This window comes from Pavona decussata, unplaced genomic scaffold (assembly GCF_977016875.1).
Source record: "Pavona decussata unplaced genomic scaffold, jaPavDecu1.1 SCAFFOLD_389, whole genome shotgun sequence".
Taxonomy (NCBI): domain Eukaryota; kingdom Metazoa; phylum Cnidaria; class Anthozoa; order Scleractinia; family Agariciidae; genus Pavona; species Pavona decussata.
This window is the reverse complement of record NW_028145761.1, coordinates 261,482-286,314: the sequence shown is the minus strand read 5'-3', so window position 1 is coordinate 286,314 and position 24,833 is coordinate 261,482. Positions and strand designations below refer to the sequence as shown.

Below are 24,833 nucleotides of genomic sequence, written 5' to 3'. Positions count from 1 at the left end.
ACAATAAAAATGACAAAATTGGCGATATCAGTGGGTTAAGATTAGTTTAACTAAGCTATTAGCAGCTAGGTTTCCCCTCTTTTCATACAAATATTTACCTCCAAGAAAGCTTATCTAAAGAGTCAATCTCTTTCAAATAATCGCACATTAAGCATAGTTAGAACTAAAATCGGTAATGGCTGATACATACATGTCTTCTCAGTGTTTCAGGCTCTATCTTAGCTAGCGTTCTATCTCACAGCCACCGTAGAATCCAATTAGCCGGTTTTATCGCATCGTCTGCCTGCCTCGATTATTTCAACAAGCCACCCGTTATTGTCATCAACTGATGAAAAATGTGAATATACCGATTTTGTTTCCAAAAATGTGCCAGGAGGTAAGGTAAATAAGCTCTCATAAATCCATTTAGAATATAATTGACTTTTGACCTCGCCATTTTGGGGCAGCGTTTGTGAGCCTGCGCGCTGTCTGCGGTTGTCAAACACCGGTTATTTTTTGTGTTCGCGTGTTCGCGTGTCTTTCGCACGAGTTTAGATTGGATTCGAATTAACTAGCGTGCTAAAATTTCGAACATGCCACCTCGAACACCGAGGCCTTTCAAATGCTCTATAGGCAGAGGAGAATCCACACACTGCGGATTGTCACCAAAATATCCCCTTCTCAAAGAATAGATCCCCATGGCTTCATGCAAGAGAGATATCAAATTCCATCTTAAAAATCTGAAAGTATCTAGAAAATCGGTTTCGTCAGAAAGTGAACTGATACTCCTGAGGACAGGGCACTTTGATGAAGAAGGGAAAGGTATGACAGTTTGCCCAAAGCATCGAGACCTCCTTGGACTGAACTGGCGCCCTTCTCGCTTTTATTTGCACCCATTGCACGGATCAAGAAAAAGAAAATGCAGACAGGGGAGTATTAAAGAAGACTTCTAAGGAAATAATGAAGAGGTTGAAGAAACTTGTTCCCGTAGGATCAGGTAAAGCATAATGTTAATCTCCTTATCACAATTATATAGGTTCAGTACTGTTCAAAGTAACAATAGCAGACTTTGCGGCACTCGTGCGACGCACTTGTGCGATGGCTCAGAAATTCTTAGACACGTAAGCTAAAAACAGTAGCTCGGAAATATCATCAACATTTCTATGTTAATTAGTGGAGAATTATCGTTCGGATTTTTGTAGTGGTAGTGAAATTCAGCGTACAAGAGCCGTGTCCGATTTTTTAACTTCCAGGTAGACTTATGTGAACCGAAAGCCGTTTTTCAAGCTGATTTCACAAAGGGAAATCTTTTCAAGTGAAATAAAAGTATCGCATTACATTTTAGGCCCGAAATCTTTCCTTTGTAGTCTAGTCCACGCAATCTTCAAGTAAAAATAATTTAAAATATAACTTACTCTTGCTTAATAAGAATTATTCCAAAGAAAACTAGTTGTCTGTGTTACGCTTCATTATTCAATGAAAGTACCAAAAAGGTTTTGATAGTCCGGTAAAAAGTTATTCAGTTGCGTTTGTGGTTTTTGCATTGTCACGTGCATTTCAATAAATTCTACAGTGTATTAAACAGTTGATGAAAATTTATCGATCAGGTCCTTTTGCTTTCCCATAAATTATCAGATGAAAATTGCGAAAATGAAACAATTTTTCTCCTTTGAAACCTTATCAAAGCTGACAAGATGTGAACATGTTCATTTCGCCAGAAATTGGCATAATTTTGTTTACGACGGCACTGATGCGTGACATGGGACTTTCCGCTTTCGCGTGAAAACTGACAGCCAAACAATTGTTTTTAGAAGACTAGACCTATTTGATGTAAAACTTTTGTATGAGAAGCAAAAATATGATGAAAGATGTCAAGTTTTCATGTATGCAAAAAGTTATGATTTGTAGTGAACGTTTCAGATAATAAAAGCGCTCCTTTCAGCTGAAGACATTTTGTGGCGGCAAAATGCACGATCAAGTTCTGAGCGGCTGTTGTTTAGCTTCAAACTAGTTTTTCTCAGAAGACGTGCGTAGATTAATTCCAAATTGCAAGATGTATGTTAGTCATCCACGTGTTGCGCGTGTTAAGATTCATACATATACATCACTTATTTCTTCATGAGACCTTACTTTTAGTATCTGGTTCATGTACGTTCAGATGATTACAAAATGTAATGAGACAGAGTAAACCATTCTCACCGAAAATCTTACGCAAGTGATAAGCGTTCGATGTGCATCGCTTGTACTCACGAATCTAAGCTCGGCGCGATCCATGCCTACCGCCGTACCGTGCGAGTTGAAGAGAAGAAAAGCTAAATCTTGTATTGTTTTGTTTATTATAAGTACATTGATTGTTTGTTTTATCCTTCGCATAATTCGTTAGGACTTTGTAGACGTTGCCGTCAGCATCACATGGATGGGTCACCAAGTCGCACTTACGTAGCTTCATATTTTATCTTTATTAATGACAGCCGAAGTGGCTTCTCTTTATATAAGCCTGGTGGTTTCTTATGGTCTCCTCGCCATTACCTTGACTCGTAAATTGACTCGTTGCGAGCACAAACAAGGCATTTAACTGCCAAAGTCACGATCTCCGTGGTTTCATTTTTTGATAATCCTTTTTCTGGTTATAGTCTTGACATTCGGTTATGAATGATTTGAAACTGATGGCATGTTGGGGTGTAGCATAGTTAGTAGAGGAGACTGGTTATGAAAGTCGGCAAAAATCAAGAGCAAAAACAACGGTGTTGCAATTTAGGTTGAAAGCTCCTTGACAGTGCACAACCTTTTGTTCTTTGGTCGCACATTCAGACTGAATAAATTAATGGTACTTTTCTATTGGTCAGTTTTTTCAACTTTATTGAAGTGCTATTGAGCGCTGTCACCTTTGTGCACCTTCAAGGGCAAAAAAGGCCAACAAAAACCTAAAACAAAGGAAGAATGTGGGGCTTTATAACCATTGCCCTTTATTAACTATGGGTGTAGGTACATAACTGTGTTGGGCCACCTTTTATGTTGAATATCAACAAGCTGAAATAGCTTTCAGTTTTCTTGATACGTCTCTCTAACCCTTCTAGGCTTATCCTGTTTTCGTTAAGCGGAGGAAATGTGATAAAGTTTGTTATAAATTCTATTAAGAAGAGAATGCTTTAGCTCCTGGCGCAACAGCGACAAACTTGTGTCCATAGCCGCTGACCGCAAAGCAGGCTCATAACTTAGCAACCAAGATGGCGGATATAGACAGTGAATCCTCTCATGACAAGCTTAGATGTCTGTTATGTTCTAAATGTGTTTTTATGTAGTTATTTACTTTAATTTCTGTTCATTTTTGGGGAAAAAATGGTATATTCTGATAATTTTAATCAGTTGATGGTAATGGCGGATCCGTGTTGAAAAAATCGAGGCAGATAGACGATACGATCGAGCCGGCTAATTGGATTCGACGATGGCTGTGATACAAAATGGTAGCTAGGATGGAACCTGATGCACTGAGAAGACATGTATGTATCAGCCACTAGCATTTTTAGTTCTTACTATGCGTTAGTGTGCGATTGTTTAAAAGAGATTACCTCTTTAGATAAGCTTTCTTGGAGGCAAATATTTGTATGAAAAGAGGGGAAATCTCGGGAAATCTAGCTGTTAATAGCTTGGTCAAACTAATCCTTACCCACTTATATCGCCAGATTTTGTCATTGTTATTGTCAGAAAATACTTCATTGAACATTACATGTCTTCATGTTCAGTCAGAAAATAAAAATATATTTTTTTGCAACATGAATTTTGATGAAATCGACAAAAATCGTTCAGGTGGTAATACATACCTGCTTCATACAAACAAACTATTGATTTGCCAAAAATTGTTTTTCCATATTTTAAAGGTTATGATATGCCTCTTCAATCTTATAGTTTAGTTACATAGTTAGGGTGTTGGCCATTAGAGATATTTGGGTACAAAAAAGCCGAATTTGAGGTTCTCGTGAAAACGTCTAAAACAGCCTCTTACTTTAGGTTCAGGAAAATAACGAAATCGAAAGAGCCAAATGAAATAACACACTGTGCTGGAAGCCCGGTGAATGGGGAATACAATTCAGTGGGATTTATACCCAGATCACAATTATATTTGTCTAAACAATCAATTAATATGCATAAATTTGGGCCAAAATGGCCATTTTTCAGGTTTTACCCATAACTCTGGTAAAATGGGATATTTTGACTTGACGTTCTAGCACATGAATATGTTCATGACACTCAATCTTTCTGTCAAGTTTGAGCCAAATCAGTGATTTGAGTATTATCACCTCCTGCCTGGTCCTGCCTGGTTGTATCATGGACAGACACTTAAAACATTTTGCTACCTGAACAACTAATTATTTTGAGGTACTATTACTCCGCCATGGAGTAACAAGTTTGTCCATAAAAAATGGCGATCAAATTACACGACTTTTAGAGCTTTACTTCTTACTTTTTTTCTTAATCATTATGAATGTTATTATAAAATTATTATCTTAACCTGTGTAAATAATAATTATCTTAACCTGTATAATCCTTTCTTGTTAACTGTCTACATTAACTAGAGCTTGAAATCAGCACGTTCTGATTACCTTTATCAGTAATACAGTCACAAAACATCTGCACGTTTTAATCGCACTTTTTATATTTTAAAATTAACAACTATTCACCGAAGTGGAGGCCCCTAGTGGTAGATATTTACCACTGGCCACCGACACTGAGGTACATGAGGTGCATGAGTAGCTTTTTACTATATACTAAAATAGTGCGATAATATAGCACAAAAATGATAATTTTTAAATCATTTGTTCCTGTCAACGATTACAATTTTCGTATAAGATTGGTAACCTGAAGCTTTTTATCGGTTTCATCGATAAGTGCGCGCTTAAAAGAGTAACGCTCTACCGGCAAAAACTGCCAAACGGAATTTCGGGGCCTTCTTCGTACTTTGTTCATTTTCTCCGTTTATTTGTTTATTTATTTATTCATTTATTTATTTTACGGTTGCAGTCAGGGAAGCCATTTTTTCTCGTGGTCTACGTAAGCTTTGCGAGCTCCTTGGACGTTAATAGCACTTGCTATACCGAGTAGCTATTCGCTGCTTATGAATAGAGTGAGATACAGTGTCTCTATTAAAACAGGAGTAACCCAATGCATAATGAAAACGAGCAAAGAGGCATCTTTGGTCCATGTCGTTCTTGATGTTTGTGTGTGTGTGTGTGTGTGTGTGTGTGTGTGTGTGTGTGTGCACTCACCGTTGCACACTTACGGGGACATTCATATGTAAACACACCAGGAAAGTGGGGACTGTTCAAATTATGGGGACATTTTCGAGTCCCCACGGAAAAAGTCCCCTTAAATAGGTAGTTCTTTGAAAATAGACCACCATAATGAGGACCCCTGAAGAGTCCCCACAAGTTGGTCCATAGAACACACATATTGAGTCCTCACAAGAAGGTAAAAAACAGAACCTCGAAAAAAATTCTCTTTTTGCCTTGTAGCACATTAAGAAGTGCCCAAGAAAACCATAACGATACTTAGATTAACGAAAAAAAATTTTTTAGTGGTTTACACACTACAATTCTGCATGAAGAACACACACTGTGTGTAATGTACACACCACTGTATCTGACTTATATGTAGAGTTTTCAAGTGTACTTTGAAAAAAAGCCTTTAGTGTTTAATGTAAGTATCTTAAATTTATTTTATGGGTTTTTTTTAGCACCTCTTAAAGTTCTTTGTGATAAAGAAAATAGTGTTCTTCAGTTTTTTTCCTTTTTCACCTTCTTGTGAGGACTCAAGGTGTGTGTTCTGTTAACCAAAGTACAGGCCGACCTATTTTGCGGGTCCTTTTTCACGACTAGGACAAACACCCACTACAGAACAAAAGAAGAGCCTGTTTCTTTTGGGGAATACAGAGTTGACATGTACATCATCATAATGTTCCCCTTTGGTCTAAGAATTAATAATTATCTTGCTCAAGGATTTTTAGTGAACCTGGAAATCCTTTCACATCTTAGCTTGTCAGTTTCCTGAAACTGTCTTAATTATATAAGTATGTTATGGCTTTTTAGAGGGGCACCTCTAAATGCGCTTTGAGGTTAAAAAAATTCTTTTGGAGCTTTTGTTTTTTTACCTTCTAGTGAGGGCTCAAAGTGTGTGTTCTGTGAACCTAGTTAAGGGGACTTATGATGGGGCGCCATTATGCTGGTCTACTTCTAAAGAAATAGTTACTACAGGAAGTGCAGGAGCTGTTTTACAAAAGGTGACCCTGTGTCTCAGACTAAAAATGATAATCATATTTACTATTTTGTTATTATTACTATTATTATTATTATTATTATTATTAAAAAATAATAATCTCTTTATTAACATATAGCAAGCAAATTGTAAAAACACTATTCATTTACAAATTCTAAAAAATAGATAAACGATACATAAAGGAAGAGGAAATAGATATAAATAATAATAAAAGTTCAAAATTCCATAAAATAAAGAATTCCATCATGCAGAGACATCAAGATCATACAATCGAATTATACTAATGACGGCTAAACCAGTGTCCATAAAAACCCCTGAGTATAAAAGCATATAGACACGATAGAGTCAGATATCCGCATAGCGACATTTATTTCACAGTCTAATCATTGCTCTATCTTGCTACGAAACGGCGTTCGCGAACCTCTGACGCATGCATGTACCGATCTTAAGAATTCAAACGAGATCTGTGTCCTGAGCCAAGTAATTACAACATGATAAGGCTCGGTGTCTTTCTGAGCTATCTTATCTGCGAGATGCTTTAAGAACCGCTGACGCTCGTTTCCCATTCCGCCATTGGTTCCAAACACTAAAGGCGTAAACGAAGCCATTTCTACATCTAACACCCGCTGCTGGTACTTGCGCTTCTTCTCTTCTTCTTGCTCTTTGAACACTTCCGATGTTGGCTTGCTCTGGTAACATTTGGAGTTGACGTGCGTAACTCTAACATCAAAAAATGCCGTAACTCCTCTCGCCCAGAAACCTCCCGCTTTGATGTCCAACCTTGCCTCAGAACTTGTAACAGTGCTCCTCAAATTAAATCGCTCGTTGTCCAGGGGTTGAAGGCGTGGTTCGATTTCGACATTATTGCAGATCTTGTCGATGAATGTCGTTAACAAGTTCCGTACACCGTCCTGTCTCTGCGCTACAAGTTTGTTTGTGTCTAAAGTGTTGGAACCACTTATCATGAGTTGTATCGGTGTCACAGTCATCGGTACTCATATTACAGGGTAACAACTTACCTGACCAATTACCATGGTTGAACAGGCCCTTGTCAATTAGGCTTATTGCTTGTTATAGCCCTCATAGCAATACAACCGTTTTTACTTAAATAGGGTGCTAAACTTCGCTCTTTCTCTCTTTGTTCAATTATTAATGTTCCTATAGATACACCAGTACGTATCAAGAGATTAGTCGTTGAAAAGTTTGAAATGACAAAGCGATGGGAGGAAGAAGTTTCCCTGGTCAAAATGGAGATGGCCCACTTCATAAAATTCTACATGGAGGTTGCTATGCCTCAGCTTCAGAGGATTGCAGATGAGTTGAAGGACAGCCTCGACAGTTAGCCAGTTTGATTCAAATGAATTCAATGTTTTACATTCATGTTGAGTAGCATTGTCTTTGAATGAAATATATATTTCCAACTGCTTTTCTTCTTTTTTTTCTCCCAGTTTTTCAAGATCCTCCCCGTGAATTTGACGTTGAGATGCCGCTCGAGCCTGGTGAAGAGTCTGTGCAGTCAGAAAGTGTATGCTAAGAATTGCAAAACCTTTTAGCACTTGTCTCTAGCTGGAAATCATTTTGGCTAATAAAGATTTTTTTTTACCCTTTTACGTTTAGGTGGAGATAGCCAGGTAAACAACTGAGTCTCAGAACACAAGAGTAATTGAAGGAAAGTTGGCGTGTGTCAAAAAGGGGATCGCGTTCTGTAAACTTCAACTGGTCAGTGCAGCAACCTCATTCAAAGCCGCTCTGTCAGGTATCAGCTTCGAGGAATCCCTTGATATCCAAGATGGTGAAAACGAAGAGGAAGATGATGATGATGTCGAGGACGATGTCGATAATGGTGCAATTTCTGATGACGAACGTGTAGACATCGATCAGCCCACCGCAGGGGAGGATCTTGAAGTCACTGGGGAAAATCTGCCGCATAGCAACCTGATAGAATGGAAATTTCCTGTAGAGATTAGCCAATCAACACTCGACGGGCGTAATGGTAGCTATGCTTGCAGTGTCATTGCACTCATCTTTGCTCATGAAGTATACTGTCAGCGCCTTGACCTGCAATCAGTGCCTCTGTTATCTCCGCTGTGGGTTGTGCTTATGTGTTCTGCGATCAGAATTGGCAACCGGTTTTACGATAGTTGTCGCCATAGCTTGCCACAGCGTTTCCTGTCAGCAACGGAGGCTGCTATTATTGTAGAGCGAAGTGTCAGTGCTTCTGTTGACCTCCCTTTGCCGGTAAGCGTTTTTGATGAACATGCGCCCACAACTTTGTTGTTCCAGTTACGAAAGTTGTGTACCCGTAACCACGGCCATGCTGCCTTGCTAATACCTAACGAGAAGACGGTCCTCTTTATGCCCATCGAAAACTGCTCTATTGTCTTGGTGGATACTCATCGACATGGCCTCCATGGTGCCGAAGTGTTATTGGGGCAGCAGGAGAACTTAGACCAATTTGTACATGCCAGCCAGACCGTGCTAGGTTTGCAGGATGACACCTACGCCAATCTTTCCTTTATTACCTTTTAAGTGGAAACGTGCGTAAGATAGGTCCAAGCTTGGGACAGTAGTCATCCTCCAGCCCTGTTCTCAAAGTCACTTCCAACACTTCTTACTGGTTTTCATACCCAGCCTTCTCCCGGGCGACGTGCATTGTTAGTTATGCCAATCAACCAAAACATCCTATCTGGCATGCTCTATCCCATCGACAATCATATGACTGTGCAGCTTTGTTAACTGTGATGTTTGACTGTCGGGGAAGCAACTGGGATGTTGCTTCCTTTGCTCGTCAACACTTGTAATGCTATTGTTTTTGTCATGTGTTAATATTTGCTTTCTGTGTCGCCTTCACCGGTTGTACACACTGTTTAGTAACTATTCGTAATGTTTTTGTTTGTATCCGTTTCGTAAGATTGCTAGCGCTTGGTGTCCTTTGTTGGTCTACTGTGCGATGATTTTTGTTTCCGTTTTGCGTGCCTTTGTGGCACAATGTTTGCAGATTTTTTTATTAAAGGGGTGGGGTTCGACTCCCCAGCGCAATTGGCGACCGATGTCCCCCTGTTTGTGTGCGGACCCTTCTCTCTGGTATTGCACTTCTTCGCCATTAGATGTTATGTCCTACAGCCATTGCACTTACCCTACTAGGGGGCTGCTCGTCCGCCTTAAACACAATAACATAACTTAATAAGTACACGGTAAGAATTGTAATAGTCTATTCAACTTTCCAGGTATTTACCATATTTCCTGCAATTAAGAGTGAAAACCTCGCTTTGGATTGGTCTAGAGAAGTGGGTGATTATAGTACAGACGCACGCACGAATGTCGTCACTATGGCAGGACGAAGTTATTTTTTCCCGAGAATTTGCTTGTCGTCCGAGACAACAACAAACAAAACGTCTTGGAACAGATCAATGGGATATAGGGCCTTTTGTGTGCTAACAAGCTAGAATGTTTGTCGTCAGACAAAACGGATGAAATCTGTCCCCACGTTTGTCTGTGAGAAAATGCAGGAATAGTCGACGATGAACAACATCACGCGGTCGAGTTTTTGGAAGCAGAAATGTGCTAGTTGAATAAAGGTTACTTTGAGAAAGCTGTTTCCAAACTTCTTTGAAGTTCAGTATGCTAATTTGCAACTTCTTCATCCTAAGGAGTTGTTTACAGTTTACAACGTTTGTGAAAGCACTTGGTATGAAGCTCACTTTAGAGAATCTTAGCATTAAGGTATATAACAAATTCATTCCATTCGGGGACCGTGTGTACCGCATAGAAGATGTCAAAATGCGGCAATAATATCAGACACGCTACTCGCCTGAGGTTCATTAGCGTACTTCTTTGTTCTTGCCATATTTTGACGTCTTCTCCACGTTCAGCAATAGGGCGCGCACGGCCAAATGGAATCTATTTGTTAGAACCGACCGTTAAAACTTCAGATCTATCAACACAAATACCTCTTACATAAAAATTCGTCTATTCGACAAATTTCAAAACAAGCAAAATGACTCGTATCACGGATGAACTGATAACAAGTGACGGTGATTTTGCTCTTGTTTACATTTACAATGTAAATACACGTTGTTATCCTGACTGAGCTTAATTTAACCTGTGCTCGAGTAAAAACTAAACGTTTTCGTTGAATTAAAAAGTCATGGAACAGACAGTCTAAATTGAAGAGAAGTGGGATAATTTTACAGAACGGTCGATTTCGGAAATGCGACAAGAAAATACTATTTCGGTCCAATTTCTTATAGCGTAACTCTACAGAAGCCTACTTTATCCCAAATGAAAGTGACGATTTGTGTTAATCTTGCCGGGGCTTTGTCATCATGGTCTTTCGTAGAATGGCCCATTTTGCCGATCCAACAAAATTGTACAAATGTAGCCCGCACTTTCGCGTCACTGTCTTTAAAGACATGCCTAACGTATTTTCCAAATTGGTGAAAATTGGCAGATTGATGCAGATCGGTAAACTACCCGGCCTTTCTCATCGTTGCTAACTCCACATTGGCGAAAAGTGGCATTCCAACCCAGACAAAACGTATCATGGTGACTTCCATTTTGCAGATTAGTGCAAACAAGATGCCTGCTATACTGGCATTACGCGTGATGCTGGGGCTGATTCATTTATTCCAACTGTATGCTTCGCCGATTGATAAAACTATCCTTGCTAATGGAATAGTTTGAGTCACGACGATCGCGTTACGTTGTTTTCCTTGTGTTACGCGACTCAGACTATCAGCGGAAATTTGTGAAATGCCATTGCGATAACGTAAGCTTCTCAATGACCTCTTTTCAGTCTCGCGTCGTGGTCTAAGACTGTCAAACAAAGCACGATTCCTTCGCCATGAACTCACCAATTTCCACCGCTTTAAATGTCGGATGCTTCTTAGAAGTTATTCTTTCGATTTACCGCTTCAAAATGGTGAAATTTCCGTTTGAAAACGGCACACTTGAGTCCAGAACATGTTAACAATATGGCGCTACAATTTAATCGGTTTTTAATAAATATATCAAATGATGCGTTGACGTCACACAGGTAGGGGTGAGTGGGTCCCCTCCCTCGCGATATAAGCGACAAGAATGTATTTTGATTGGCCTGCTGTTGTTGAAGACAATCAGAACAATACATCCAGAGTAGGAGAGGGGAGAGTTTAATGAATAAATTAATGTACCGATTTGTGATTACGAGGAAGAAAAAAAAAAAAAACACAAGATGCCTGCTTTACTGGCATTACGCGTGATGCTGGGGCTGATTCATTTTTTCCAATGGTATGCTTCGCCGATTGATAAAACTATCCTTGCTAATGGAATAGTTTGAGTCACGACGATCGCGTTACGTTGTTTTCCTTGTGTTACGCGACTCAGACTTTCACCGGAAATGTGAGGAATTCCATTACGATAACGTAAGCTTCTCAATGACCTCTTTTTAGTCTCGCGTCGTGGTCAAGGACTGTCAAACAAAGCACGATTCCTTCGCCATGAACTCACCATTTTCCACCCTTTTAAATGTCGAGTGCTTCCTAGAAGTTATTCTTTCGATTTGCCGCTTCAAAATGGTGAAATTTCCGTTTGAAAACGGCACACTTGAGTCCAGAACATGTTATAAACAATATGGAGCCAAATTTAATCCGTTTTTAATAAATAGATCAAATGATGCGTTGACGTCACACAGGTAGGGGTGAGTGGGTCCCCTCCCTCGCGATGTAAGCGACAAGAATGGATTTTGATTGGCCTGCTTCTGTTGAAGACAATCAGAACAATACACCCCGAGTAGGAGAGGGGTGAGTTTAATGAATAAATTAATGTACCGATTTGAAGCTACGACGAAGAAAAAGAAATCGTCCCGTTTTTAGACACGGTATGCCCCCTCAGGGCATCCCGCGTAAAAAGAAATCGACCCGTTTTTAGACACGGTATGCCCCCTCAGGGCATCCCGCGTAATTAATTATGCTAATCTTGCCCGTTCTTTCTCATCATTCCCTCTACGGACATGTTCCCAACTTCAAATTTGTGAAGAGACATTCTGACCCAGAAAAAAACTACTTTTCACTCTCCTGCTTGGGTTTTAATCAATGACCATGAAAATTGGAGGAGATGTTAACAGCATAAAGAAGCCTACCATACCTTAGCGACAAGGTGAAAGGTCAAAACCAAAGGTCAGGAGGAAGAAAAATATGCCCCACGACCTTTGCTTTTAACCTTTGACCTTTTTACCTCCTAAGTTAAGTCCACTCGTCAAGGGCAATACGGTCACCAAGTTTCAAGGTCACAAGTGCTAATCTGGCGCTCTCTTTCACATCATCCTCTCTAAGGACATGTTCCCAACTTCAAATTTGTGAAGAGGCATTCTGACCCATATATAAAAGGCACTTTTGACTCTCCTGGTTTTGAATTTTAATCAATGACCATGAAAATTAGATGAGACGTTAACAGCATAAAGAAGCCTAACATACGTTAGCAACAAGGTCAAATGTCAAAACCAAAGGTCAGGGGAAAGAAAAATAAAAGCCACGTCCATGGCTTTTGACCTTTGACTGATTTCCTCCTTGACCTAAGTTCAACCGTGAAGGACTACATGGTCACCAAGTTTCAAGGTCAACGGTCAAAAGCAAAGGTCACAGGGACTAAAAACGCATCGTATCTTTTCCTAGAAAAAAACTACTTTTCACTCTCCTGAGCTCGGGTTTTAATCAATGACCATGAAAATTGGAGGAGATGTTAACAGCATAAAGAAGCCTACTATACCTTAGCGACAAGGTGAAAGGTCAAAACCAAAGGTCAGGAGGAAGAAAAATATGCCCCACGACCTTTGCTTTTAACCTTTGACCTTTTTACCTCCTGAGTTAAGTCCACTCGTCAAGGGCAATACGGTCACCAAGTTTCAAGGTCACAAGTGCTAATCTGGCGCTCTCTTTCACATCATCCTCTCTAAGGACATGTTCCCAACTTCAAATTTGTGAAGAGGCATTCTGACCCATATATAAAAGGCACTTTTGACTCTCCTGGTTTTGAATTTTAATCAATGACCATGAAAATTGGATGAGACGTTAACAGCATAAAGAAGCCTAACATACGTTAGCAACAAGGTCAAATGTCAAAACCAAAGGTCAGGGGAAAGAAAAATAAAAGCCACGTCCATGGCTTTTGACCTTTGACTGATTTCCTCCTTGACCTAAGTTCAACCGTGAAGGACTATATGGTCACCAAGTTTCAAGGTCAACGGTCAAAAGCAAAGGTCACAGGGACTAAAAACGCATCGTATCTTTTCCTAGAAAAAAACTACTTTTTACTCTCCTGAGCTCGGGTTTTAATCAGTGACCATGAAAATTGGAGGAGATGTTAAAAGCATAAAGAAGCCTACTATACCTTAGCGACAAGGTGAAAGGTCAAAACCAAAGGTTAGGAGGAAGAAAAATATGTTCCACGACCTTTGCTTTTAACCTTTGACCTTTTTACTTATTGAGCTAAGTTCACTCGTCAAGGGCAATACGGTCACCAAGTTTCAAGGTCACAAGTTAAAAGCAAAGGTCACAAGTGCTAATCTGGCGCTCTCTTTCTCATCATCCTCTCTAAGAACATGTTCTCAACTTCAAATTTGTTGAGAGGCATTCTGACCCAGAAAAAAAGTCACTTTTGACTCTCCTGGCTTTTGATCTCTGATCACTTCCCCCCTTGACCTAAGTTAAACCATCAAGGACTACATGGTCACCAAGTTTCAAGGTCAATGGTCAAAAACAAAGGTCACAAGGACTAAAAAGGCCTTAACGACCCAAATGACTCAATTGACTTGGATGACGTAATTGACAAGGATGATCCAACTGACTTGGATAATCCAATTGACTTGGATGATCCAACTGACTTTAAGGACACAACTGACTCAATTGACTTGGATGATCCAACTGAGTTGGATGATCTAATTGACTTGGATGACCCAAACGAACTCTTTGTTAATTTTAGCAATCGCATTTCGAACGTCGCCATACATTAACGGTTTGTACTTTGGACGGATAGTCACAGTCTTCTAACAGATGTTTTTTATCAACAGTTTTGCGAATCGCTGAAACAAGGCCGGGTAAGCGGCGTGAACATCATTACAGTCGTCTATAGGCATCTCTACCAGTCACAACTCTGTAGAGTAGGATTGGCGCAGTGTCAGAGCACTCGCCTTCCACCAATCGCCAATGGCCTGATCGCGGGTTAGATTTTTCCCCGGGTACTCCGGTTTTCCCCTCTCATCAAAAACTAACATTTGATTTGAGTTGAATTGCTTTGATTTAATAAGGAGATACCCTCGATAGGGATAACCTCCGGCATATCCTGTTGATGGTATTGATGTTTACATTGATCAGAACGAATAAAGACAAAAAAGTATGATTATTAATGCCTTGACCTTTGATTCGACAAATCCCAAACCTGTGCGTTTAACAATCCCTCTCTATAAGAGAAGCCCCAATTTTGGCAAAAATAAAACAATGACTGTACAAAAAGAGCGCAAAGTTGGTAATAATTGAGTCCAGTAACTTACTACCAGTTTCCGTAACTCGACGTGGTTCAGATAATGATTATTACTACAAATATGACAGAAGTTGCTACTCTCTCTTCTTTACTCTTCTCTACTCTCTCTTGACCTCTTTTCCAAAATAGTACTTGCACGAAGTGAAACTTTTCTGTTCCTGTACAAAGCCCTCGCTAATTAACATATTTCAATATGTTAAAAGATTGTTTAAGTTAATACAAACATATTAAGTAAAACCATCGAACAGCTTCTCTAAGAATCCTTTTGTATTCCTTCTTCCCTGTGTTATTGCATTTATAGTATGCTTTGAGGGAAACCTGATTCATTTGAATGTCGCCTTAACTTACTTCTTTTGGTGTCCTTTATACATGTAATCAGGCGAGAGCCCTAAGGGCGGGTAGCGGGAGTCGCACAAATGTGGGCACCCAGATAAAAAGTACAAAATGCGAGCAGGAGTAATCGAAAAAGAGGGTGGGAGTCAGGAACATGGCAAATAGAAAAGAAGACTCTACATATAGGACTGAGGTAAGGTGAAAAAGAGCTAAGTCGAAGTTCAGACATCTGTAAGCACAATAGAGCACAATAACGATTCTTCTTCTTCTTCTTCTTCTTCTTCTTCTTCTTCTTCTTCTTCTTCTTCTTCTTCTTCTTTTTATTATTATTATTATTATTATTATTATTATTATTATTATTATTATTATTATGTGTTCGCGAGGGACCCTATAATATTTAGTGCATGAAGCGTGATATCTGCGTATAATGCATGAACGCTGCAGCGATAGAAAAGGGTAGGGAATTTATGAGACAAATAAAACCAGGGCCACCTAGTTGTTCATTTCGCTAACATATCTGATCAAAAAGGCTTTTTGACTCAGAAAGTTGGGTGAAATGGTGACCAAAATGTACAAATATTTTGTTTTATCATTCGTAAGCTCCCCACTGGTCTGGCTACACTAGTCAGAATTTCTTGCGCAAAGGGATCAATCGTGATTATCACAATGTTGGCCAAATTATTCATTTAAGAGGTGATACCTTGCAAAGAAGAGACGAGTGCATTTCGATCGAATCCTGCGATAGAGAGAAGAAAGACAACAACAGATTTGACAGATTTTACAGTAAAAAATTGGCGGGAAATTTGACACAAAAAATTTAACGGTAAATAATGGCCCAAGAACACAAAATTCTGCCACACGATGGCGTAATTAAAAAGTAACATTCGTGTGATTTAATATCAATGTAGGTGATGAAGCCTTGCAGTAAAGGGCGCTAACTAGTAAGTGCGTTTCGATACTGAACGCAGGTAATTTTTGGCCGGGAGATATAGCGACCTAATTCAGTGTAGTTCCAGAGTCCCCACATGTTCTAAACGCAAATTGTCTCGCGCAATGCTGTTTTCTATTATTGGACAAATGACAACAGAGCCCCCTAGTCGTTCGTTGCAGTAAAATATCTGTTTAGAATAGCTTTCGGCTCCAAAAGTCTTGTTTTACAAATTGTGATGAAAAGCGCTGCTAGACTTTTCTCGCTTGAAGTGTCACCTCAAACTCTCGCCATGAGTCAGCTTAGGATCCGGATTATAAACACCGGGAAGCGGTACATGACTTGTTACCCCTGTGTGCTTACGAAACGCGAAGTGCTTAAAATCTCGCAAAAAAAAAAAAAAATTGGGAGCTGTACATGCTGTGCAGGTATGAACATTCGCACAGTAGCTGGATCTAAAATGTTTGATTTTCTCCCTGCTTAAATCTGGTGATGCTAGGCCGGTCACTTCATCGCAGGAGATCGCTTTTCGATGCTAGTTTGATGGTGGTTCTTGTAAAGGTTTTTGAAACGATTTGTTAGTCTCAAACGTTTATTCCCTGCAGAACAATATTGTTGCTGCATTCGTATTCTCGAAGTCAATTTAACTCGAGCGCCGTTTTATAATCTCGAATAACTGATACTAGTTTCATACTCTAAACAATAAATTATGTTTCGCCAAAGAAATGTCTAGTATTATCTGTAGAACACGTCCTAAAAGATATTCTGAGAAACGAACCGTCGTGTTCTTCTGAGTTATTAAATAACGAAACTTTCTTTTCGCGTCATTTTGATCAAGGTTGACGTGATCTTGTTCTCGCAGCTTAATTACTTTCAGAAGGAAGAGAGAACCATAGGTTAATTTTGCTTTGCTGATAAGGAAAACAATGCAAGCCAAAACAGCCACATGTGAAGGAAAAGGTGGTAAAGGGCTGAAAATGCTTCCATTAGCTAAATAGGTTGACTCAACGTTCACTGGCGGTTTGTTTTTGGCTGACAGCTCAGTTTTTTCCGTTTGACTTTAATGTTATCTTGTGTGTCCGTGAGCCAATGTTGTGAAAACATGTTACGGACTTAAGAGGACCAACGCAACCGCCAGCCGGTGAACTTTCAAAGATAAGAAAGATTAAAGGAGAATTTTTTTTGTTTGTATAGTACGGTCCCCACTTCTCCGATTCTGGAGCAATGGAAAATTAAGGGGACCAAAGGTGATTGAAACTTGTTCAAAGATAAGAAAGATGAAAGGACTTTTTTTATCTGAGACATTGCAATGAATTTATCAATGGATTTACTAAGATAATGCTTTATTCGAGTCCCCATGCATATAAATACCTATTCCATTAATGTAGATAAGATCTGAACCAAGTGCAAAATGTTACTTCGTGACAGTGAATTATCTCTACTGCCAAATATTTTGGCTAGAATTTTTTTGTTGTCGGTTCGTTGACGCATTACATGTACCACACAGCAGAGCAGTTCACGAGGAACGCTTAGCTAGGCTATACGGGTAAGCTATAAATCCTTATGTTCCTAAGGACCCTAAGTTGTTAATTCTCTGCGCTACGTTGTCCTGTTGAATACGTTTTGGGAGATTTAGAGCCTACTGTTAAATAGGGTCCCCACAAGGGTCTGAACAGAAAACTTTTTCACGCAGTGTAATTAACTGATTGCTGTGATTATTATGGTGAATTTATGCTGTGAAGTGAAACTAAGGAGCCTTTTATGAAAACAGATCGCTATGTTATAGGCTGAGGTGTTCATAATTTACCTAGTCGTTAGTTTAGGCGAATAATTTGACTCAGAAATTCGGATAAAACTGTGACGAAAAACCGGATTTGTTTTTTCTCGACATCCACCAGTGCGTATAACACAATGTCACAATGAAAAAGTCGCCGACAGAAAACTGAAGGAAATTTATCTTTCAAAAAAAATGATAATCAAACCAGGGCCACCTAATTGCTCGTTTCTGTTAAGTATCTGATCGAAAAGCCTTTTTCGACTCGGAAAATCGGGTGAAATGCATGGTCACCAAAATGTGCAGCTGTTCTGTTTCACTTGTGGTCTGGCTACACAAAATTTCTAGGGCAAATGTAGCAATTGCGATTATCACAAAGTCTGACCAAATAATAGCTTTAATAGATGAAGCATTGCTATAAGGGACGAGTCCATTTCGATCGAATCCTGTGACAGATAGACTGCGATAACTTCGACAGTAACAAATTTTGCTCACGATATCACGTAACAAATGTAAATGATGTAATTTTAAAATATGAATGTCTAATAAGTGCGTTTTGATCGAATGTAGGTAATTTTTTTCGGGCCTACTTGTTACTAGATGGTCCCCACATGGTCTGGACATACCGGTAACATTTTCTGTCGCGCTGTGTAACGGATTGTTATTATTATCATCATGATGAATTTATATGACAAAGTGAACTAACTATCCAACCTTTTCAGAAAATTGATCGTTATTTAAGAATAATCTTTTACTTACAAATTCAGTCGAAGCTCTGACATGTGTTTGGGATGGTCCCCATAATATTTAGTGCAATGAAGCGTGATGTCTGCGTATAATGCATGAACGCTTCAGCGATAGAAAAAGACTGGGAATTTATGAGAAAATAAAACAAGGGCCACCTAGTTGTTTATTTCGGTAACATATCTGATCACAAAGGCTTTTTGACTCAGAAAGTTGGGTGAAATGGTGACCAATATGTACAAATGTTTTGTCAGGAGCCCATTACCATTGTACTCCCCACTGGTCTGGCTACACTTGGCAGAATTTCTTGCGCAAAGGGATCAATCGTGATTATCACAATGTTGGCCAAATTATTCATTTAAGAGGTGATACCTTGCTAAGAAGAGACGAGTGCATTTCGATCGAATCCTGCGATAGAGAGAAGAAAGACAACAACAGATTTTACAGTAAAAAAAATTGGCAGGAAATTTGACACAAAAAAGTTAACGGTAAATAATGGCCCAAGAACAGAAAATTCTGCCACATGATGGCGTAGTTGAAATGTAACATTCATTTGATTTAATATGAATGTGGGTGATGAAGCCTTGCTGTAAAGGGCGCTGACTAGTTAGTGCGTTTCAATACTGAATACAGTTAAGTTTTGGCCGGGAGATTAATAGCGACCTAATTCAGTGTAGTTCCAGAGTCCCCGACATGTTCTGAACACAAAATTTCACGCGCAATGCTGTTTTCCCAGTATTGTTGGACAAAATAATGACAACAGGGCCACCTAGTCGTTCGTTGCAGTAAAATATCTGTTTAGAATAGCTTTCGGCTTAAAGAGTCTTGTTTTACAAATTGGGATGAAAAACGCTGCTAGACTTTTGTCGCGTGAAGTGTCACCTAAACTCTTGCCATCAGTGACAGCTCGAGATTACAAACACCGGAAAGCGGGTACAAGACTTGTGACCCCTATGTGCTTACGAAATGCGAAGTGCTTAAAATTTCGCAAAAGTTCGGGAGCTGTACTTGCGTAGGTATGAACATTCGCAAAGCAGGCGGATCTGAAATGTTTGTTTTTCTCCCAGCTGAAATCTGGTTTATAGGTGAAGCTTTGCTAAAAGGAACGAGTGACAACGAGTGCATTTCGATCGTATCCTGTAACGGATAGACTGCGATAACTCAGTTCGACAGAAACATATTTTGCTCACGATATCACGTAACAAATGTAAATGATGTAATGTTAAAATATGAATGTCTCTTAAGTGCGTTTCGATCGAATGCAAGTAATTTCTTTTGGGCCTTATTGTTACTAGATGGTCCCCACATGGTAAGGACTTACCGGTAACATTTTTTGTCGCGCTGTGTAACTGATTGTTGATATTATCCGGTCATGATGAATTTATGTGACAAAATGAACTAACTATCCAACCTTTTCAGAAAACTGATCGTTATTTAAGAATAATCTTTTAGTGCAGAATTTACCTAGCGGTTAGTTTCGTTGAAAAATCGACTTACAAATTCAGTCGAAGTTCTGACATGTGTTCTCAGGAGGGTCCCCATAATATTTAGTGCAATGAAGCGTGATGTCTGCGTATAATGCATGAACGCTTCAGCGAAAGAAAAGGGCAGGGAATTTATGCGAAAAATAAAACCAGGGCCACCTAGTTGTTTATTTCGGTAACATATCGGATCGAAAAGGCTTTTTGACTCAGAAAGTTAGGTGAAATGGTGACCAAAATGTACAAATGTTTTGTCAGGAGCCCATTATAATTACCATTGGAAACTCCCCAAGGGTCTGGCTACTCTTGGCAGAATTTCTTGCGCAAAGGGATCAATCGTGATTATCACAGTGTTGGCCAAATTCAGTTCATTTAAGAGGTGATACCTTGCTAAGAAGAGACGAGTGCATTTCGATCGAATCCTGCGATAGAGAGAAGAAAGACAACAACAGATTTTACAGCAAAAAATTGGCGGGAAATTTGACACAAAAAATTTAACGGTAAATAATGGCCCAAGAACAGAAAATTCTGCCACATAATGGCGTAGTTGAAATGTAACATTCTTGTGATTTAATATCAATGTAGGTGATGACGCCTTGCTGTAAAGGCCGCTGACTAGTAAGTGCGTTTCGATACTGAATGCAGTTAATTTTTGGCCGGGAGATTAATAGCGACCTAATTCAGTGTAGTTCCAGAGTCCCCACATGTTCTGAACACAAAATTTCACGCGCAATGCTGTTTTCCCAGTATTGTTGGACAAAATAATGACAACAGGGCCACCTAGTCGTTCGTTGCAGTAAAATATCTGTTTAGAATAGCTTTCGGCTTAAAGAGTCTTGTTTTACAAATTGGGATGAAAAACGCTGCTAGACTTTTCTCGCGTAAAGTGTCACCTTAAACTTTCGCCATCAGTGACAGCTTGGGATCGAGATTAGAAACACCGGAAAGCGGGTACAAGACTTGTGACCCCTATGTGCTTACGAAATGCGAAGTGCTTAAAATTTCGCAAAAGTTCGGGAGCTGTACTTGCGTAGGTGATGAACATTCGCAAAGTAGGCGGATCTGAAATGTTTGTTTTTCTCCCAGCTGAAATCTGGTTTATAGGTGAAGCTTTGCTAAAAGGAACGAGTGACAACGAGTGCATTTCGATCGTATCCTGTGACGGATAGACTGCGATAACCAAGAGAGGATGAAGCGATAACTCACTTTGACAGAAACATATTTTGCTCACGATATCACGTAACAAATGTAAATGATGTAATGTTAAAATATGAATGTCTCTTATAAAGTGCGTTTCGATCGAATGCAAGTAATTTCTTTTGGGCCTAATTTTTACTAGATGGTCCCCACATGGTAAGGACTTACCGGTAACATTTTTTGTCGCGCTGTGTAACTGATTGTTGATATTATCCGGTCATGATGAATGTATGTGACAAAATGAACTAACTATCCAACCTTTTCAGAAAATTGATCGTTATTTAAGAATAATCTTTTAGTGCAGAATTTACCTAGCGGTTAGTTTCGTTGAAAAATCGACTTACAAATTCAGTCGAAGTTCTGACATGTGTTCTCAGGAGGGTCCCCATAATATTTAGTGCAATGAAGTGTGATGTCTGCGAATAATGCATGAACGCTTCAGCGAAAGAAAAGGGCAGGGAATTTATGAGAAAAATAAAACCAGGGCCACCTAGTTGTTTATTTCGGTGACATATCTGATCGAAAAGGCTTTTTGACTCAGAAAGTTAGGTGAAATGGTGACCAAAATGTACAAATGTTTTGTCAGGAGCCCATTATAATTACCATTGGAAGCTCCCCAATGTACACTGCACTTGGCAGAATTTCTTGCGTAAAGGGATCAATCGTGATTATCATAATGTTGGCCAAATTATTTATTTAAGAGGTGATACCTTGCTAAGAAGAGACGAGTGCATTTCGATCGAATCCTGCGATAGAGAGAAGAAAGACAACAACAGATTTTACAGTAAAAAATTGGCGGGAAATTTGATACAATAAATTTAACGGTAAATAATAGCCCAAGAACAGAAAATTCTGCCACATGATGAGGCCCTGCCAGGGGGGGCTCCCGTGTCGCTCTTCTGAATTTTAAAATGTCCCGTGTCGGTGTTTTGTCAGTGCTTCATGTCGCTGTCGGAAATTTAATGAAAATAGTTTGTCCTTGTCGGAATTTAAGGTTAGGAAAAACGGTGCGTGATGCGGAAAATAGATCGCGAGCCGAGGTTCTTTATCACCTCAGACCCACAGACGCTTACCTTGTGGAAAGGTCTGCTAATAATGCAAATCAACGGGAAAAGTATATGGACGAAGGCTTCACCACTCGCGAGTCACGCCATCCTCTGGATCGCCCTTGCTCGATTTTTCACTGTCTTTATTTTTATTGGTCAAACTTTTCCCTTGTTGGCCTTTACATCACACTAAAATTAGCGCAAAAACATATGAAATCACCGTTCTTTGTCGTTAATTCTCGGCCTTATTGTCACTGTCGGAGTTTTGTCGAGAAAAGTTGTCGTTTGTCGCAAATTTATTTCATGCGCTGTCGCTACTTTTTGGGCCATGTCGCTTGTCGGAATTTACCCTGGCAGGGCCTCCATGATGGCGTAGTTGAAATGTAACATTCATTTGATTTAATATCAATGTAGGTGATGAAGCCTTGCTGTAAAGGGCGCTGACTAGTAAGTGCGTTTCGATACTGAATGCAGTTAATTTTTGGCCGGGAGATTATAGCGACCTAAATCAGTGTACAGTCGACTCCCGATAACTCGAACCTTCAAGGGAAATTGTAAAAGGTTCGAGTTTTCGGGAGTTCGAGTTATCGAGGGTAAAATTATATAGAAAATGACCTGAAGGGAAAGGAAAATTGATTCGAGTTAGCGCGAGGTTCGAGTTAGCGAGGGTTCGAGTTATCGGGAGTCGACTGTAGTTCCAGAGTCCCCACATGTTCTGAACACAAACTTTCCCGCGCAATGCTGTTTTCCCAGTATTGTTGGACAAAATAATGACAACAGGGCCACCTAGTCGTTCGTTGCAGTAAAATATCTGTTTAGAATAGCTTTCGGCTCAAAGAGTATTGTTTTACAAATTGGGATGAAAAACGCTGCTAGACGTTTCTCGCGTGAAGTGTCACCTTTAACTCTCGCAATCAGTGACAGCTTGGAATCGAGATTATAAACACCGGAAAGCGGGTACAAGACTTGTGACAGCTGTGTGCTTACGAAACGGGAAGTGCTTAAAATTTCGCAAAAGTTCGGGAGCTATACATGCGCAGGTATGAACATTCGCAAAGTAGCCGGATCTAAAATCAGTTCAGTTGATTTTTTCCCTGCTTAAATCTGGTTATGGTAGGCCGGTCACTTCATCGCAGGAGTATTAGCTGTAAAAAATGTTTTAAAAGACTTTCCGAGAAACGAACCGTCGTGTTCTTTTGAGTTAAAACGAAAATTGCTTTTCACGCCAATTTGATCAAGGTTGTTCTCGGCGCAGCTTAATTAGTTTCAGTAGGAAGAGTGAACCAGTGGTTAATTTTGCTTTGCTGATAAGGAAAATAAGTCAAAACAGCCACATGTGAAGAAAAAGATGGTAAAGGGCTGAAAATGCTTCCATTAGCTAAATAGGGTGACTCAACGTTAATTCACTGGCGCGGTTTGTTTTGGGCTGACCGCTCATTTTGCCCCGTTTAACTTAAATGTTATCTAGTATTTCCGTGAGACAATCATGTTGTAAAACATGCTATGGCTTTTAAGAGGACAAACGCAACGGCGAGTGAATTTTTAAGGTGATTGACTCAGAAAATCGGGTGAAATGGTGAACAAAATGTAAAAAAGGAAAAAAATATGCCTAATTCTGCCTCACGATGGCGTAATAAATTGTAGCATTGATGTGATTTAATGTGAATGTAGGTGATGAAGCCTTGCCGTGAAGGGCGCTTTAATAGTTGTAAGTACGTTTCGATCGAATGCAGGCCAGGCCGGTACAGTGTATGTTTTGGTGGAAAAAGCGCTTCTTTTCAGACAACTGTTCAGAGTCCCCACATGACCTGAATAAAAACTTTCCTGCGTAATGCTGTAAACTGTTGCTGTGGTTGTGAGTGCAACTGTCGAACCTTTGTAGAAAACTGAAATTTAATTATCAGAATTAATTACTAACTTTTTGTTTTCGCACAACAACAAATCAAAAGTTGATAACCACTCTAAAGAATACCCTTTACCACCCAAAGCAAAAAAGCGGAGAATTTATTCAACAACTGTAAAAAAAAATTATCTGTTTAGAATAGTTTTCGGCTCCGAAATAATTTTTTTCGTTTTTTTTTTCTTTCTTTTTTTTCACAAACGCGAAATGACACTTCAAACTATCGCAAAACCCGCAACTTGTCTGGGATTTGGTCCCCAGGCCTCTCCCGTTGCATTGTCGAGCTCTCAGAACGATATTAGGGACTGGCAACTACTGTGTAACCACATTTGGCGCCATTTGGCAAACGTCGGCTGTTTTGGTTGAATTTGGTCGAGTTTTGAGACTTTTTCTTACGCTTCACGAATCCAAAGCGGAGATTTAAAGATAGTGGCTGGAAGAGATGATTCTGTGCTCGACATTGACTCAGGAAAAGGTGAAAATAATGGAGAATTTCGATTTGCTGACGAAGATGATTTTCCCCTACTGAAGACACAGACGAAGCAATTATGAGACTCTCTATGGGTTTTTCCGAAGAAATCGAAGACGCGAAGATCACCGCGGAAAAAACGAAGATCTTAAGATTGAAGCGAAGATCTAAAAATTGACCTAAATTTGCGTGATCAAA

At 39.6% G+C, this 24,833-nt stretch overlaps 1 protein-coding gene and 1 long non-coding RNA gene across 3 annotated transcripts; one reads left to right on the top strand and one right to left on the bottom strand.

Moving 5' to 3' along the window:
* The first annotated feature begins 6,095 nt into the window (after nt 1–6,095).
* LOC146451422 (uncharacterized) lies at nt 6,096–9,781 on the top strand. 2 transcript variants are annotated; one of them, XR_014860026.1, is made up of 4 exons: nt 6,096–6,253; nt 7,414–7,587; nt 7,698–7,774; nt 7,867–8,007. It is a non-coding gene; the product is annotated as an uncharacterized LOC146451422 (long non-coding RNA). The 2 variants fall into 2 exon arrangements; XR_014860027.1 differs by lacking the exon at nt 6,096–6,253 and adding an exon at nt 9,477–9,781 and having other exon boundaries at nt 6,837–7,587; nt 7,867–7,968.
* On the bottom strand, nt 6,633–7,238 carry LOC146451423 (uncharacterized). Its single transcript, XM_085099143.1, has one exon. It carries the CDS (start codon nt 7,236–7,238, stop codon nt 6,633–6,635), a length of 606 nt encoding a protein of 201 aa, XP_084955269.1.
* Nucleotides 9,782–24,833: the final 15,052 nt, after the last annotated feature.

What these genes read in the sequence shown, in the direction of transcription:
- LOC146451423 (XM_085099143.1), bottom strand. Translation starts at nt 7,238, where the DNA reads ATGACTGTGACACCGATACAACTCATGATAAGTGGTTCCAACACTTTA.